The sequence below is a fragment of the Phoxinus phoxinus genome, assembly GCF_949152265.1.
Source record: "Phoxinus phoxinus genome assembly, chromosome: 22".
Lineage (NCBI taxonomy): Eukaryota > Metazoa > Chordata > Actinopteri > Cypriniformes > Leuciscidae > Phoxinus > Phoxinus phoxinus.
The window spans coordinates 2,832,886-2,848,459 of NC_136897.1; the positions used below are offsets into that span (position 1 = coordinate 2,832,886).

Here is a 15,574-nt window from a genome sequence, read left to right on the forward strand (position 1 = left end):
AAATGAAAATGATGTCATTAATGACTCACCCTCGTGTCGTTCTAAGCCCGTAAGACCTCCGTTCATCTTCGGGACACAGTTTAAGATATTTTAGATTTAGTCCGAGAGCTTTCTGTCCCTCCATTGAAAATGTATGTACGGTATACTGTCCATGTCCAGAAAGGTAATAAAGACATCATCAAAGTATCCATGTGACATCATGGACATTAGAATTTTTTGAAGCATCGAAAATACTTTTTGGTCCAAAAATAACAAAAACTACGACTTTATTCAGCATTGTATTCTCTCCCGGGTCTGTTGTGAATCTGCGTTCAGGACTCCGCAGTGACGCTGCTGACGGAAGACGCTGATGACGTGTTATCTGGTGCGCCCGAGCTTCGTTTACAGTCTGAGGGAGACGCACACTGTAAAAAAATAAATAAATCTTCGCAAACATGTCTAAGGATTTCGACAAAGAGGAAGACTTTTTTTTTGCCCATCCATATTTATTTGAACCCGAATACACGGCGCACCAGATAACACGTCAGCAGCGTCTTACGTCAGCAGCGTCAGATGTCCTCTTCAGATGTCATGTCTGTAAATATGACAAAATCTATCGTTAATTCGATCTCAAACTGATTAATTAAAATAAGATATTAGTCCACCACGTGCGAGACGTCATAAACCAAAGTGGTTGAACGATACTTTGCGACATACGGTTTCAGGAAACAGTCGTGACCGTTTATGTACTGTCTATGGTCGTGACTAGCAATGCAATGAAACATGCCAAATTGTGCCAACATCATTTTTGGTCATACAAAGAAATTATGAATATATGCAAAAACAACGTATGTTGTTTCAAATTATGTTGAATTCAAGAGATTTTGGTTGGTTATGCTTTTTTTTGCATAGTAAATAGCATAGTAACCTGTAGCTGTAGATTGCCTTTTTCCCCCAAATTTTTTGAAAATGAAAACCTTTTCACAATATTCTAATTTTGAATCTGGGGGTTTTATAAGCTGTAAGCCATAATCATCAAAATTATAAGAAATAAAGGCTTGAAATATCTCACTTTGCATGTAATGAGTCTATATAATATATTAGTTTCAGCTTTTAAGTTGAATTACTGAAATAAATGAACTTTTGCACCATATTCAAATCTTTCGAGTGTCACCTAGTTGACCGAAACTGGGATATGAGAATATATTTGAACAACCAGAAAACACACACACGCCTCGATAGAAACCCTGTGTCCTAGCGTAATACAGCGGTGAATTAATGCCGCACCGCTGATGTGTGTTTGTGCTGGCGCTGTGTTGATGATCTCATCAGTAAACTGGACGGTCAGGGCACATTTATTGTTTCAAACTCTGCTGTGTTGCGTAACCTTTCTGCGAAAACACGTTCGCTCATTTCTGGACAATAATTTGGAGACATTTGGTCTTTTTTCACTCCACGCCCAGTGTTTCTGTCCGGTCCAGAGCGGATGAGATCTCAGACACACAAACACAGCTCATCCAGTGACTCAAAGACAAACACATGACTGCACACTTATGGACACAGTCATAATAAAACCAGAAACTGCAATAATTGACCAATTGTGGACGAAAGCAAGAAACAAAATGACCACAGAATGATGTTGCATGAGGTGAAAAAAGCACTTTTCCATGTACCACCGTTTTACAAATAACAGATGCCATGTGTCACCACAGTAAATTGAAGTATTCTTTCAAAATATTTTGCCTACGCCATGAACGTGAATTCTTGTTCAAGGGCCGTAACCTCCATGAACACTGAGAGGGACAGTTTTCTGTTCACAGAAGACCAGTGCGAATTCCAGTGCAAACAGTGAAAGAAAATGTGTGTAAGGTTGTGTAAGTAGCTTATTATTTATTATATAAACAATCGTTTTACTGCAGAAATGTTAAACGACCGACAATAATATTGTCAATCTGTGTTGTTGCACTTGCACACTTATTTTAATTCACCAACTGAAATACATGACTTCATAGGAGAAAGCACTACACAACTAGCCTGGAAATCCAGACCTAAATGTGAAAGATGAATGGTCTGGCGTCAATTAAAGGAGAACTCCGGTCAATTTTAACATTGAGCTCAATTTTTAGTAAATTTGGAGTGCTGTCAATACAGAGAACAACGACAAAAATCGGTGTTGCCTACACCGTGTTATCCTCTTTTTAAAATGTGCACCCTGTTGACTTGAATGGGGCAAGTTTTAAACCTGCTTTTATTTCTCTTATCATCCTTGATGTGTCATACAAGTGCCCAGCCATGTTGAGTGATTCCTTCAGAGTGAACACGAGTGAATCTGACTGCAGTAGATGTGAAAGATATTAATAAAAATGATGTTATTTCAGCCAGCGCAAATACCTGTGTTTAGTTCCTGTTTTCGGTCGAAGTCCAAAATAGTCGATTGTCGAGTTCACGCACGTGATCTAAGTAACTAAACCTATGCGCGTGAACTCGACAATCGTAATGAAAATCGGCCAGCTCGAGGGGCGGCACCAAGCGAGCATTTGAAAATCTCACTGCACGCAATTGGCTAACACTACGACCAATCACAGCAATACACGGGGTGACGCATCACTAAGCCCCATACGCTGAGCTACCAGAATCCTGAATCTTTTATCGAGTAATGTCATTTATTTCAGCAGAATATAATTAAAACGTCATGTTAAATAGCCCAACACATCTAGTACTGAGGGAAATGTTGATTATATTTGAAACGTTGGGTCCAACTTAAGTCCAGGCTATTGCAGTGTGTTCCCCTCACCTCCTGATCCACGGCTTCTTTCTTCTGCAACTTCACATTGATCACGTCTAACGTTACTCTGTTCCCGCCTCTCGTGTCTGTCTTCGCTTGGTTTTTACATTCAAAAACATCAAGATGAATAAGTAATCGGCTATTTTCTACCCTGGGTTTGAGCCTAGCTCCTGAAACGCTCGGTTTATATGGGCATGCCGCATTGAAGACTTGGAAGTAAACGCCCACTGCTATGATTGGATAACAGTTTTGCATATTATAATGAGTTTCATGTAATGCGCCAGTCGGTGGGCGGGGCTAAACAGGCGGTGTTGAAGTGGGCGTCGACCTTCTTCTGCGGAGGCGGGGTTTGATACCTTGTTACGTCACAGATCCCCACTTTGAAAAACCTGTGTTTGCTGGGCCTGCTGTAAAAGCTTTTATTGGACTAACAAGGAAGTTTTCAGTTCTGAAACTGTAGTATGCAGACCTCTTATATGTCAAAAGCTCAAGGAAAATTTTATTTCTCAGTTCATCACCCCTTTAAAAAGAACATATTAATGCCTTATTCTGCATAACCATATTCTACATCCCTTAATCACCTAAACTCAACAACTACCTTACTATAACTATTAATAAGCAGTAATTAGGTGTTTATTATCCCACCAATGTTCAAGGTATGGTTACAGCTTTGCTATATGGTACAAAATTATACCTAGCATTTTACATGGAGGTTTTGAAAGCACTGTAGTTTCATCATCTTAATGCTTCTGTTATCTTCTCTCTCTCAGGTCCTCATAACCGTGTGTCGCGGTGTCCTCCCAATGAACATCAGTGTCTGGGTTCAGAGCTGTGTGTTCACATGAGCAAACTGTGTAACGGCGTCCCCGACTGCTCTGATGGAGGAGACGAAGGCCCGCACTGCAGAGGTAACAACTACACACTCACACACACACACACACACTGCTGTACAGTTCTGCTCATCACACATCCATTTTATCATTATAAACATGAGTAATATTAGCAATATCAGTCTTTCTGTAGAAATGAAGCTTGACACAGAAACAAAGTTAAAGCTTTATTAACTCACCCTCATGTTTTTGCAAACGCGTCACATCTTTGGAATGCAAATTAAAATATTTGCAATATTCTCACAACATTTTTTTCCATCCATTGAAAGTCCACACAACTTTGACCTTCTAAAAAAGATTGTAAAAGAAGTGCATATGAATCGAGCGGTTTAATCCAAATCTTCTGAAGAGACATGATAAGTTTATGACTTAAAGGGACAGTTCACCCAAAAATGAAAATTAGCCAATGATTTACTCACCCTCAAGTCATCCTAAGTGTAAATTACATTCTTCTTTCAGACGAATACAATCAGAGTTGCATCTGTCCATCATAAAAGGATAGATGCACTTTTATGATGGATAGATGCACTTTTATGATGGATAGATGCACTTTTATGATTAATAGATGCACTTTTATGATGGATAGATGCACTTTTATGATGGACAGATGCACTTTTATGATTAATAGATGCACTTTTATGGACTTCAAAACAGAAACGGCCATTCACTGCCATGGTTGAGGAGATTCCCCCCTTCTATGTAAGCGCTTTGAGTGTCCAGAAAAGCGCTATATAAATGTAATTAATTAATTATATAGCTTGGAAGAGCCAGGGCATTTCTTATATAACTCGTCTGAAAGAAGAAAGTCATATACGGTGGCTTCAGGGTAAATCATGGGCTAATTTTCATTTTTGGGTGAACTATCCCTTTAAAGAGACTACTCTGTTGCATAGTTATGTGCACACACATGGATCTGCACTTTTAATTTCCACCGGACAAAAACAAACAAAATACAGTGATGCTAGAAATGTAAGAAGTCCTTATGATTTATGTAGAAATTCAAGAGATTCTTATCTAGATTGTGATCAGATCTTTCTATCAATAGATGGAAGGAATTAGGTTAAAAAATTATATATAGTATGTTTTCTCTTATTTATCTCCGGGAAATGATGCAGGAGTAAATATAATTCCTGAAAAAATACGTGAACCTCTAGGATTTTCTGTCCATTTTCAAACATAATTGGATTCAGGCGTTTCAATTGTTTTAGATACATCTGGTGTGAGTTTAGCAGCTCTGCTTCACAGAACATAAACCTGGATCGTCTATCAAAATCTGGACTTCATCACGCCTGGGTTTGGAAACTGCCATGCCTCAATCAAAAGTTCTGATTAAAAGTTATTAACGCTCACAAGGCCGGAAAAGTGTTTGTGAAGAGATCGATGTCCATCAGGTGGAGAGTGTACAAAGAGAAGAAGTTCAACACCTCTGTTCCTCTATGAGGAGTGACCAGGCAGAAACATCATTCCATAAGCACGACATATAATATTCCAGGAGGTCACAAAGAACCGCAGGGTAACCAGGATCCACAGGCTTCTCTTGCACTGGCTCAGATTCATATTCATGAGCGATCACACAAACATGAAGAAGAGTGATGTGCACAGCAGGGAGACTGCAGCAGAGAGGAAGACTCTTCTGTCCAAGAAGAACACTGCAGTAGAACAATTGCCAAATACCACATGCATGAGCCATTGGAAAAATGTATTTCTTAGTAGACGAGTCAGAAGTAAAAAATAAATAAATAATAATAAAAAAATTGGTTTAAAAAAGAAACATTCAATTTGGAAGAAAAATGCACATGCAATATATAATAGCAATCGCTTCCCAACTGTAAAGCTCACGGTTATTCATTTTAAATAATTATGTGTTATTAAATAATTAGCTGCCTCTGGACCAGGACAGAGTGCCGTCATTGATGAACTATGAGGATTGAGTTATCTGAGGAAACTTCATAATTGAATATTCACTATCGGCCCAATATTTCTCCAAGCTGTGATTTTCCTCCAGGCGTGATATTTAATAATTTTTTTCCTCCAAATAAGTTAAAGGGGTCATGAAATGCAATTCCAGATCTTTATATTATGTTTCTGAAGGTTAGTTTATGACCTTAGCAAAGTGTTTTGCGCCAAATATTTGTAGAAACAAGATTTTCCATCTTGTTTTTGTCATCTCCAAAACACAAGATAACACCCAAGTTGTAGAACTTAATCGCACGGTATCCACATAACTACATATCTACAGTATATACGCATTGCATGAACTACACTGAGACATATTCAACTTGACTATGCTTTCTTCACACAATATAATATTCAACTCTAGAAAACACTGATTTGATTAGCAGCACTCATCACTTGGTCCCTTAATAGTGTTAAACGCTGGCTTAACGTTTGATGTGCTAAACCATTCATTGTATGATTCACTCCACTGATTTGGTCAAAAACACTATATATTCAGGACTAGGGATGGGACGGTATGAAAATTTCATATCACGATTATAGTGACCAAAATTATCGTGATTATCAATATTATCACGGTTTTGTTAAAACGAGATGAAAGTGTTCAAAAATAACTGATGCTCACACTGAAAACATTTCAACAAGTTTTATATTTGAAAATCAACAAACAACAAATAAAACAAGCAGCTCTATGCACTTATTAAAGCAAGATTCTATTCTGTGGCATTTCCTTCATTATAATGACCGTCGTCAATAGCAACGCATTAAAACACAGTGCACATCCATGTATCACAACATGCGCGCGCTCTCGTTTCATTCAAATACAACTTGCCGTCTTGTGTCTCCGTTTTTGATTGTATTGAAAATGAAATCAGAGTTGGTTTATTGTTTACAGAGTTTGATAATATTGTTGTGATCATCTTGTCTGGACGATTGTTTTGTACGCTGTACTAAATGGATTTATAAACAGGTAAGATTTAAAACATTAATGTCAATTCAATATGTCCCCGTAATTATGTGGTAAAAAAAAAAGATTACAATGAATCTATACATTATTATCCCTTAAATGGCACTCTTAATAATAGTCTTGTTTGAACTTGTTCGTTCGTCTTTGGCTCAAAGCCACTTGCTGCAAACTTTTCTTCGCGGAAGCTTCACGTTTATTTCAAGCGAGTGAGAAACAATATTTCAACTCAAAACAACATTTTGTGCCCAATTATTTCCCAGACGTAGTTTTGGTATTGAAGTCAAAGTTAACTTGCCTTGTGTTCGCTATAGCCTACAACTAAACAGTGGGTGCTGGTCACACAAGACGACTCGGCAGATTTGAAGTGTTTCTGTTGCAGCGACTTTTTGTTCTGCAGACAGGGTGACCATCCTCGACTAAGTTTCCTTCAGGACTTTTGTAAAAGCCAAAATATGACCACACCTCAGATTTGGTCCACTTAAAAGGCTGAAAAATCTCACGAGCACGGTCACTGCCATCCGCCATTCCTTCTCGAATAAAAACACAACATTGTGCACTGCGCCTGCGCCAGACTGATGCTGGCTGGACAGGATTTACAATGAGCTATTAAAATCGCGATAATCAAACACGGTTTTAATGATAATAAAATTTTAAACGATAATACTAACCGTCAGTACATTTCATCGTGGTTTATCGTGAAACCGGTAATCGTCCCATCCCTATTCAGGACCTGATGTATTTACTACATCCATAAATAAGCTCTAACTTTAATAATGTTCGACCAAGGGGAAAAGGCTTCTGGGGGGTGTTTGGCTCGAGGTCATGGTGCAAAGGACCCTAGCTTGATTTTACTGCGAACCATTCCTTTAATATTGAGTAACGTTGGACATATCGCTTTTTTTTTTTTTTTTTGATCTGCCAACTATATATAATTCAAATTCAAACAGGATTAACCATTGTGCATCAATGCATAAGGATGTAGAGTATAAACGCCCAGTTCCAGGAATGCACTAATATTTTGTTGGCAGTTTGCAACAATTATTAGTTAACACTAAGTCGTCAACACTTCCGAAAAAATAAATTAAAAAATTGGGATATACAAAGGAATGGGCGTCGCTACACCACATCCTTATGCATCGCTTTCTGCCAGGACTTTTACAGGTTTTACCAAATCACGGAAGTGACCTTGACATCGAGGGTTGGCGTGTTATTTAAATAAACTCCTGATGTACTTACACACTTTCCAATGCCTCGTTTTATGAGTACAGAACCTATTTGTACTACTGTAGAAGTTTGGTGCCATCCCGGGCATTATTAGTGGCGTAATTTACCAGATACAACCTTGGATCCATTAGCGCCTGCACTAAGCCATCCGGCTGATATCTCTAAATAATCTCTAACTTTAATAATATTCCACCAAGGAGGAAAAAGCTTATGGGGGGAGTTCGGCTCAAGGTCATGGTGTAGGACCCTAGGTTGAAATTACTCCGAACCATTCCTTTAACTTATGGTTTATTAAACTGTTGTAAAAAAAAAAGATCACACACACAACCATGCTGTCGATTGGAGCATCAGCACCTCTAAATACTAAGTTTTATTACTTTTTTTATTTGAGTTTTTTATGTAGGTTTTTTATAGGACTTGAGCAAAGATCTGAGCTCAATGTACAGGTCAGATAATGTATATAAGGAAAGGTAAATTCCTGGGCTTCTCACATGCAGTTAACCTTGACCTACCTATTTTAGCTTCACCCCCATATGCACACACACACTCTCTCTCTCTCTCTCTCTCTCTCTCTCTCTCTCTCTCTCTCTCTCTCACACACACACACACACAGCTGTAGTGTCTCTCTATATGCATGAATCTAGCGGGTGATCTCCAGTGATGTGACACAAACCCGTCTGGACATGAACACACTGGCGAGGTGATAGAGGAAATCACTCCACTGAAACCTGGAGAGATACAGACAGAAACTGCTTGAGTTCAAGATTTATTCCTGGTTAATTACAAATCCAGGGTTAGATCACCAATGAAATGTTTTTGCCATTTACAAACTTGGCATGATTCACATCAGATTCGAGATCAGGGACAACAAATGACAGGTTCTGCGTGTCTTGCGACTGTTCACTAAGAGTCAGCAGGGTTTGAAATGAACACCCGCCTGTCAAAAGCAGGTGAAATCCACGTGGCGGGTAACGCATTTTAACACACTAGCCAATTTGGCGGGTTATGCTTCATACGCTGTTCTATTACTTTACATGGCATCGCGATCAGAGCCCTGTCACTAAAAGGATCCTCAAACATTAGCAACACAACGTGTAAATAGGGTTGCACACAGACGCAGCGCCATGTCTTTAACAATTGAACACATTGGGCCCTATTTTAACGTTCTGAAACGCAAGTGTCAAAGCGCAAGTAACTTTGTGGGCGGATCCCGGCGCTGTTGCTATTTTCCCGGCGGGATAAATGACTCTTGCGCCTGGCGCAAATCTAAAAGGGGTTGGTCTGAAGTCGCTTCATTACTCATAGGTGTGGTTTGAAATAAACCAATCAGAGCGTCCTCTCACATTCTCTTTAACAGCCGGTGCGCTTGTTCCACGGCGGATCGCTATTAGGAGCGGTTCACAGCCGAGGAGACCGACGTTCTCGTCAGGGCCGTAAAACACAGAGAAGTGACATTGGGGATGATGGGAGAAACCCACACACATTAGCTTCGGTCTAAACTTTTGGACAAAAATCTCCCTTGCGTCTTTATTGCTACGTGAAAGTAAACTCAAGGCAATTATAATAGAAGTCACAGAGAATTTTGTCTTTATTTCTTTTTTTTAGGTAACACTTTACAATTAGGCTTTATTTCCTTAATACCTTAATTTTAAAGCCTTTATTTACACCCACTTGAGCGATTGGTTTGCTAAACTCAAGAAGCCATTGAGCATTGTCAAGAGGTTAAAATGAATCCGTCGCTTCTCTATCGTCATCGTGTTAAACCCGCCAATAGCACGCCAGGTGGATAAGCCAGTTTGTGATTGGTCCCCGCAGATTTATAACGGAAGCAGGATAGAAAAATGTACAGGTTTCGGGCTGGGTTTACTCAGTCTACATCTGCAGTAATTGATATGAGTAAATGTTGACAATTTCAATTTTATATTTCTTTTGCACCCTAGTTTTAAACAAATAGCCTACAATAATAAATATTTATAAAAAAATATTTTTTAATGTAACACATTTTACCACAGTCCTCCTGTACCTGTAGCTTTACACCGATGTGTCCAGTTTATCCAGATGGATTGCTTCAGTTTATATGAATAAATCTTGTTTATTGGCTGATGTTGACGTCAGCTGCTGGTTTTCAGTGGCGACTGCATCACTTTCTCATCGTCAGGTGTGTGTCTGAGAAGATACAAGAGCACTGGCTGAGATATCATCAGATAAAGATGCACACTTTAAAATGCCTGGTGTTTCGTGAGTGTGCAGTGATGAGAGAAGATTGCAGAGGGACTGGTAGTGTAATGCTGTGTGCTGAACACCTGAAGGATCACCATCCCAGAATGTGTTTGACTTTCTATGGGAATAAACATCTTTCAGTCCTGTTGAGTGTTGGGCTTTACTGTCTTACACAACACATACATAATTAGATCAATAAACGATTTAAAATGACGACATATGCAGTTTTAGGAGTAACACAATGTACTGACGGTACTAACATATGTACATTTCTCAGTAGAAAGTCCTCAACAACTGCAAACTCTGGTATGTGTTTTTACGACCCAATCGCATTCTGAAAGTAAAATAGATTGTAAGTGTCATTTCATGTTGTTTCTTCATCACGAGTGGCTTTTACATTAGCTTCCCAACGCTGTTCGATGGCAGAAGCAGTGATTTCAAACCGCTTACATGAATGCAATGCATTTTATCCAAATTTGACTTGCTCAATCATCACACTCATGAATTGGAAACATGCTATTATCTCTGCATGGCTTCATGTATGAGGACATTTGTCAGTTTAGATATTCGATACAGAGTCAGTCATTGAAACTGAAGGCTGTCCGATCTGACCTTATATCCAGAGGAACGGTGACACAGTCTACAGTTCACTGGTCAGCAGAAGGTGCATTAATGAAGAAACCTAGAGGAGACTTTAGCAGACTCAGAGCTTGATGCTTGAAGCCACTGCATGTCACAGAACACAGTCATTCTTCCAACATGATATTTTCATAGCTTAATAAAAAAGCACTGTTAGTGTGACATGATTTGTTAAAGGGGTGGGGGGGGGTATAATGCCCTTTTCACAAGATGTAAAATAAGTCTCTGATGTCCCCAGAGTGTGTGTGTAAAGTTTTAGCTCAAAATACCCCACAGATATTTTTATATAGCATGTTAAAATTGTCACTTTCTGAGGGTGTGCAAAAACACACCGTTGTGTGTCTGTCCCTTTAAATGCAAATGAGCTGCTGCTCCCGGCACAGGGGGCGGAGCTTCAACAGCTTGTGTCCTTTTACCTCACACACACACACACACACACACACACACACACACACACACACACACACACACACACACACACACACACACACACACACACACACACACACACACACACACACATGCACTGAACATTTCTAGTCTGAAAATGATGGAGAGACTGAATGGTTAGTTGATCATTTTAGATAGCGTATGTGTAGATATCTTCTAGTCATTGATTAGCATATTCTGTCATGACAACAATCTATAAATCGTGTTCCGGGGGCGGGGTTTATGTAAATTTTAGGGTTGGTGATGTCACTAAACCGTGAGGAATGTCGTGTAGTTCCTACCAGCCGTTTGTTGTAGTCCTTAAAAAACTATTTCTTTAAAAGCAAATATCTCCCTTTGCTTTGAACTTTGAGCGTTGTGACTTTGCAGATGTTGTTTATTCTCAAACAGCAACATTACACACTAACTACAGTTAGAAAAGTGAAATCATAATCAACCACCCCTTTAAAAGAAAATTGGTTTACCTTTATGCATTTGACATACACTTGTATCCAAAGCTAAATGAATTCAAGATGGACATCACTAAGAATCTAAATTATCTTGGCATCGTTAAAACTGTTTGAGTGACAGAAACATTTTTAAGTTTTAGTGTTTATAACAATATCTAGAGAACATGGAGAACAATAGCTGATATAATACTTTTATAAATATATGATTTAATAGTTTAATAATAGCAAACTAGGTAATTGCCAGATGAAATGGAGATTAACTGTACTTTGCTTCACCTAATGCTTACAAGAAAGGTGCAATGCACAAAGCTGGACTGATTTATCTTTATTTCGAAATGTAATTTCTGTGAAAGGTGTTAGGCTCTATCAGTGTAACCCATCAGAGCACGTGCTACACACACTTTACCATAGTGTGTGATGAAATGTTAAGTTAAGGCAAAATCCCTGTCAAATTTCTCCTCAATCCTCTTAAGGATTAGCAATGATGAACTTACTGCACATGCTCAACTCTGCATGCTTACACACACACACACACACACACACACACACACACACACACACACACACACACACACACACACACACACACACACACACACACACACACACACACACACACACACACACACACAGCTCTGTTGTTTCGACTTGCTGTTGCTTTCAATCAAGTTTGACATTTTAGCATTTTGCTAAGCTAATGATGAAATATTGTTCAAACCTAATTTTTTTTTTCTTCTTCTTGTTTATGCGAACGTTAAGGGAATATTCCATTTTGTCATTCTTTTAATGTTCTCTGAACGTTCTGAAACAAGTAGTAACATTAAAAAAAATAAGTTAAAAGAACATCCAGCTAAACGGTCCATGAACAATGTAGAAATATGGTTTTTGCTTACTTTTTGAGAACATTATTAACTTTGAATGAACGCTCTATTACTGTAACATTACTGGAATAACTTTTGTTCACCATGTTAGCTGGGAAGGCTGTCTACATAAAGAGCTGTTAGCATATTAGCATACATGTAGTTGCTGCGAGCTGTTGAAGCAGCTCTGGTGACACTCGAAACATTAGAATATGGTGCTAAAGTTCATTTATTTCAGTAATTCAACTTAAAAGGTGAAACTAATATATTATATAGATTCATTACATGCAAAGTGAGATATTTCAAGCCTTTATTTGTTATCATTTTGATGATTATGGTTTACAGCTTATGAAAACCTTTTCACAATATTTTAACTTTGAATTAGAAATTTTCATTTGAAATTTTTGAAATACCACATACCACAATACAAGGTATTTAGCTTGTCAGGCTTTTCTATTTACAGCGCAGTAAGCTAATCGCCTGCACAGAATATGATAGCATTATAAAATAACAATGTAATATGTAACAATAAAGTTTGCAGTGGCTTCATAAATTAACTTAAAACATAAAAAACCCAAGCACACCTTATGCAAATCTTTGTTCTTTATTTTCTAGAGTTTAAGAATCTCGCTGTATTTTTGTGTAATTAATTAAGAGAAAGTACTCCGCCATCCGACTCCGACGAAAGTGACTCGAACTCGTAAACACGACTTCCCACATAGTGCAAACAAACTTCCCAGGAGGACTTGAACGCACCAATAATCATCAAAATGATAACAAATAAAGGCTTGAAATATCTCACTGTGCATGTAATGAGTCTATATAATATATTAGTTTCACCTTTTAAGTTGAATTACTGAAATAAATGAACTTTTGCACAATATTCGAATTATTTCGAGGTTCACCTGTGTGTGATGTATAGTCTGTTACTAGATTGAGTAAAAATAGAGCTTGTGAGATTTTATGCATCATATGCTTTAATTATACAAGTAGAGCTTTTAGACTTCTTTTTATATTTTTTTGCTGTTTTGAACTTTGCAGTCTTCCTGAAACCTCTCTCAGCCAGCAGCGCGAGTGGTCAGTGTGTTTGCGCGGTGTTGATGACCTCTATCTGTCCTCTGCTCTGATCTCTCTAGAGCTGGCGCTGAACTGCACGCTCACGGGTTGCCAGGACGACTGTGCTGTCACTCGCACCGGCGCCGTGTGCTTCTGCAAGAGCGGCTATGAGATCAGCCAAGACGGGAAGACCTGTAAAGGTCGGTTGCATGTGCACACACACACACACACACACACACACACACACACACACACACACACACACACAAACATTCCTTGGACATACAGTATGGACGCAGATACAGAGAGTGGACAATTATTAAAATTTGTATTTCTTTAATAAACAGCATTCACACTAACTAAGTCTATAAAACGTAGAATTTTTTATCAGGTATCATGTAAAGAAAAATGTATAATCAGCTAGTCGGTCACATTATTTTTCATAAAGATATTTAATTGTTTATTTTAAGATGCTGACAGTCTGACTGTACAATAACTTTTTGCATATTACATGTATATTTAACATAATTACATAAATGATTGTATTATTTAATATGAGCTAATCTGAGCAAATTGCTGTATGTCATGCCACACTGTTTTAGGACATCTATTTTTTTAATTGCTTACTCTCTAAAAAATGTTTTCCGTTTGTTAACATTATTTAACTACTTTAGTTCAAATGAACTAATATTGAACAATATTTCTACAGCATTTATTGCCCACTTTGTCAGTATTTTTGTCTTATTTTTCAGCCAGATGTCCAAAACATCTTTTAAACAAGAGTGACAAAATTGTGTCAAATAATAAGACTTATGTTCAGAGAATATATCTTGAAACAAATGCATTTTTAGCCCATTGGCAAGTTTTTACTTGTGTAATTCTTACTTGTACAACATTGGACAACTAGTATGTATAAAAGCTTGTGTCTGCCACAGAACAATAATTGTAAAAACAAAATTAAAAATGATTTTTCTCTCAATTGCAAGTTTATATCTCACAATTCTTAGAAAAAAAGTGGATATAAACTCACAGTTGCAAGATCAATATATAAAGTCAGTAAGCTTATTTCCGCCACGGAATAAAAATTACTTACGACTTTTCATCTCATAATTTGGACTAAGCTAATGATGAAATATTGTTCTCTGAACATTCAAAACCTTTTTTTTCCTTTTTTTTCTTTTTCTTTCTCTTCTTGTTCTTCTCGTATGCGAACGTTAAGGAACCATTGTTCGCAATTGAGAGTTTATATCTCACAATTCTGACTTTTTGTCTCACAATTGTGAGATACAAACTCTCAATTGTGAGAAGAAAAGTCCGAAATGTAAGTTAAAACGTCGTAATTAGCTTTTTTCTTCTGTGGCTGAAATAAGCTTCCAAGGCAAAACCCCTGAAGTAGTTTTTATTGTGTCTGTGTGTGTCCAGATTTCGACGAGTGTACGGTGTACGGCACCTGCAGTCAGACGTGCACAAACACAGACGGCTCGTACACCTGCTCCTGTGTGGAAGGTTATCTAGTCCAGCCAGACAACCGCTCCTGCAAGGCCAAGAACGGTAAGACAAACACAACAGTCCGAGATAAGATAAAAGAAGGATTCTCCGTTTCCGTTACCCCCCCCCCCACACACACACACACACACACACACACACACACACACACACACATATAGAATATGGTGCAAAAGTTCATTTATTTCAGTAATGCAACTTAAAAGTAGGGCTGTAAACGATTAATCGCAACTAATCGTTCGCAGAATAAAAGCTTTTGTGTGTGTGTGTACTGTGTATAATAATTATGTATATATAAATACACAAACATGCATGTATAATTTTAAGAAAAAAATCTATTTATATATTAAGTATTTATAATTATATATAATATAAATGATATTTATATTATTTAATTATATATTAAAAATGTAAATATTTTTAAATATATACATGCATGTGTGTATTTATAACAGTACACACACATATATGATGTAAACAAAAACTTTTATTCTGCAAACAATTAGTTGCGATTAATCGTTATGCATCCCTACTTAAAAGGTGAAACTAATATATTATATAGACTCATTACATGCAAAGTGAGATATTTCAAG

General features: G+C 37.7%; 1 protein-coding gene across 4 annotated transcripts in view; it reads left to right on the forward strand.

Annotated features, from left to right (window-relative positions):
- The window catches only part of lrp1aa (low density lipoprotein receptor-related protein 1Aa), a 187,818-nt gene that overhangs the window by 36,457 nt on the left and 135,787 nt on the right, over positions 1 to 15,574 (forward strand). For all 4 annotated transcript variants that reach the window (XM_079597544.1, XM_079597546.1, XM_079597545.1 and 1 more), the window contains exons 3-5: positions 3,535 to 3,672; positions 13,556 to 13,675; positions 14,898 to 15,026. In XM_079597544.1, coding sequence (XP_079453670.1) covers positions 3,535 to 3,672; positions 13,556 to 13,675; positions 14,898 to 15,026 — 387 coding nt within the window. The remainder of the gene's footprint in view (positions 1 to 3,534; positions 3,673 to 13,555; positions 13,676 to 14,897; positions 15,027 to 15,574) is intronic.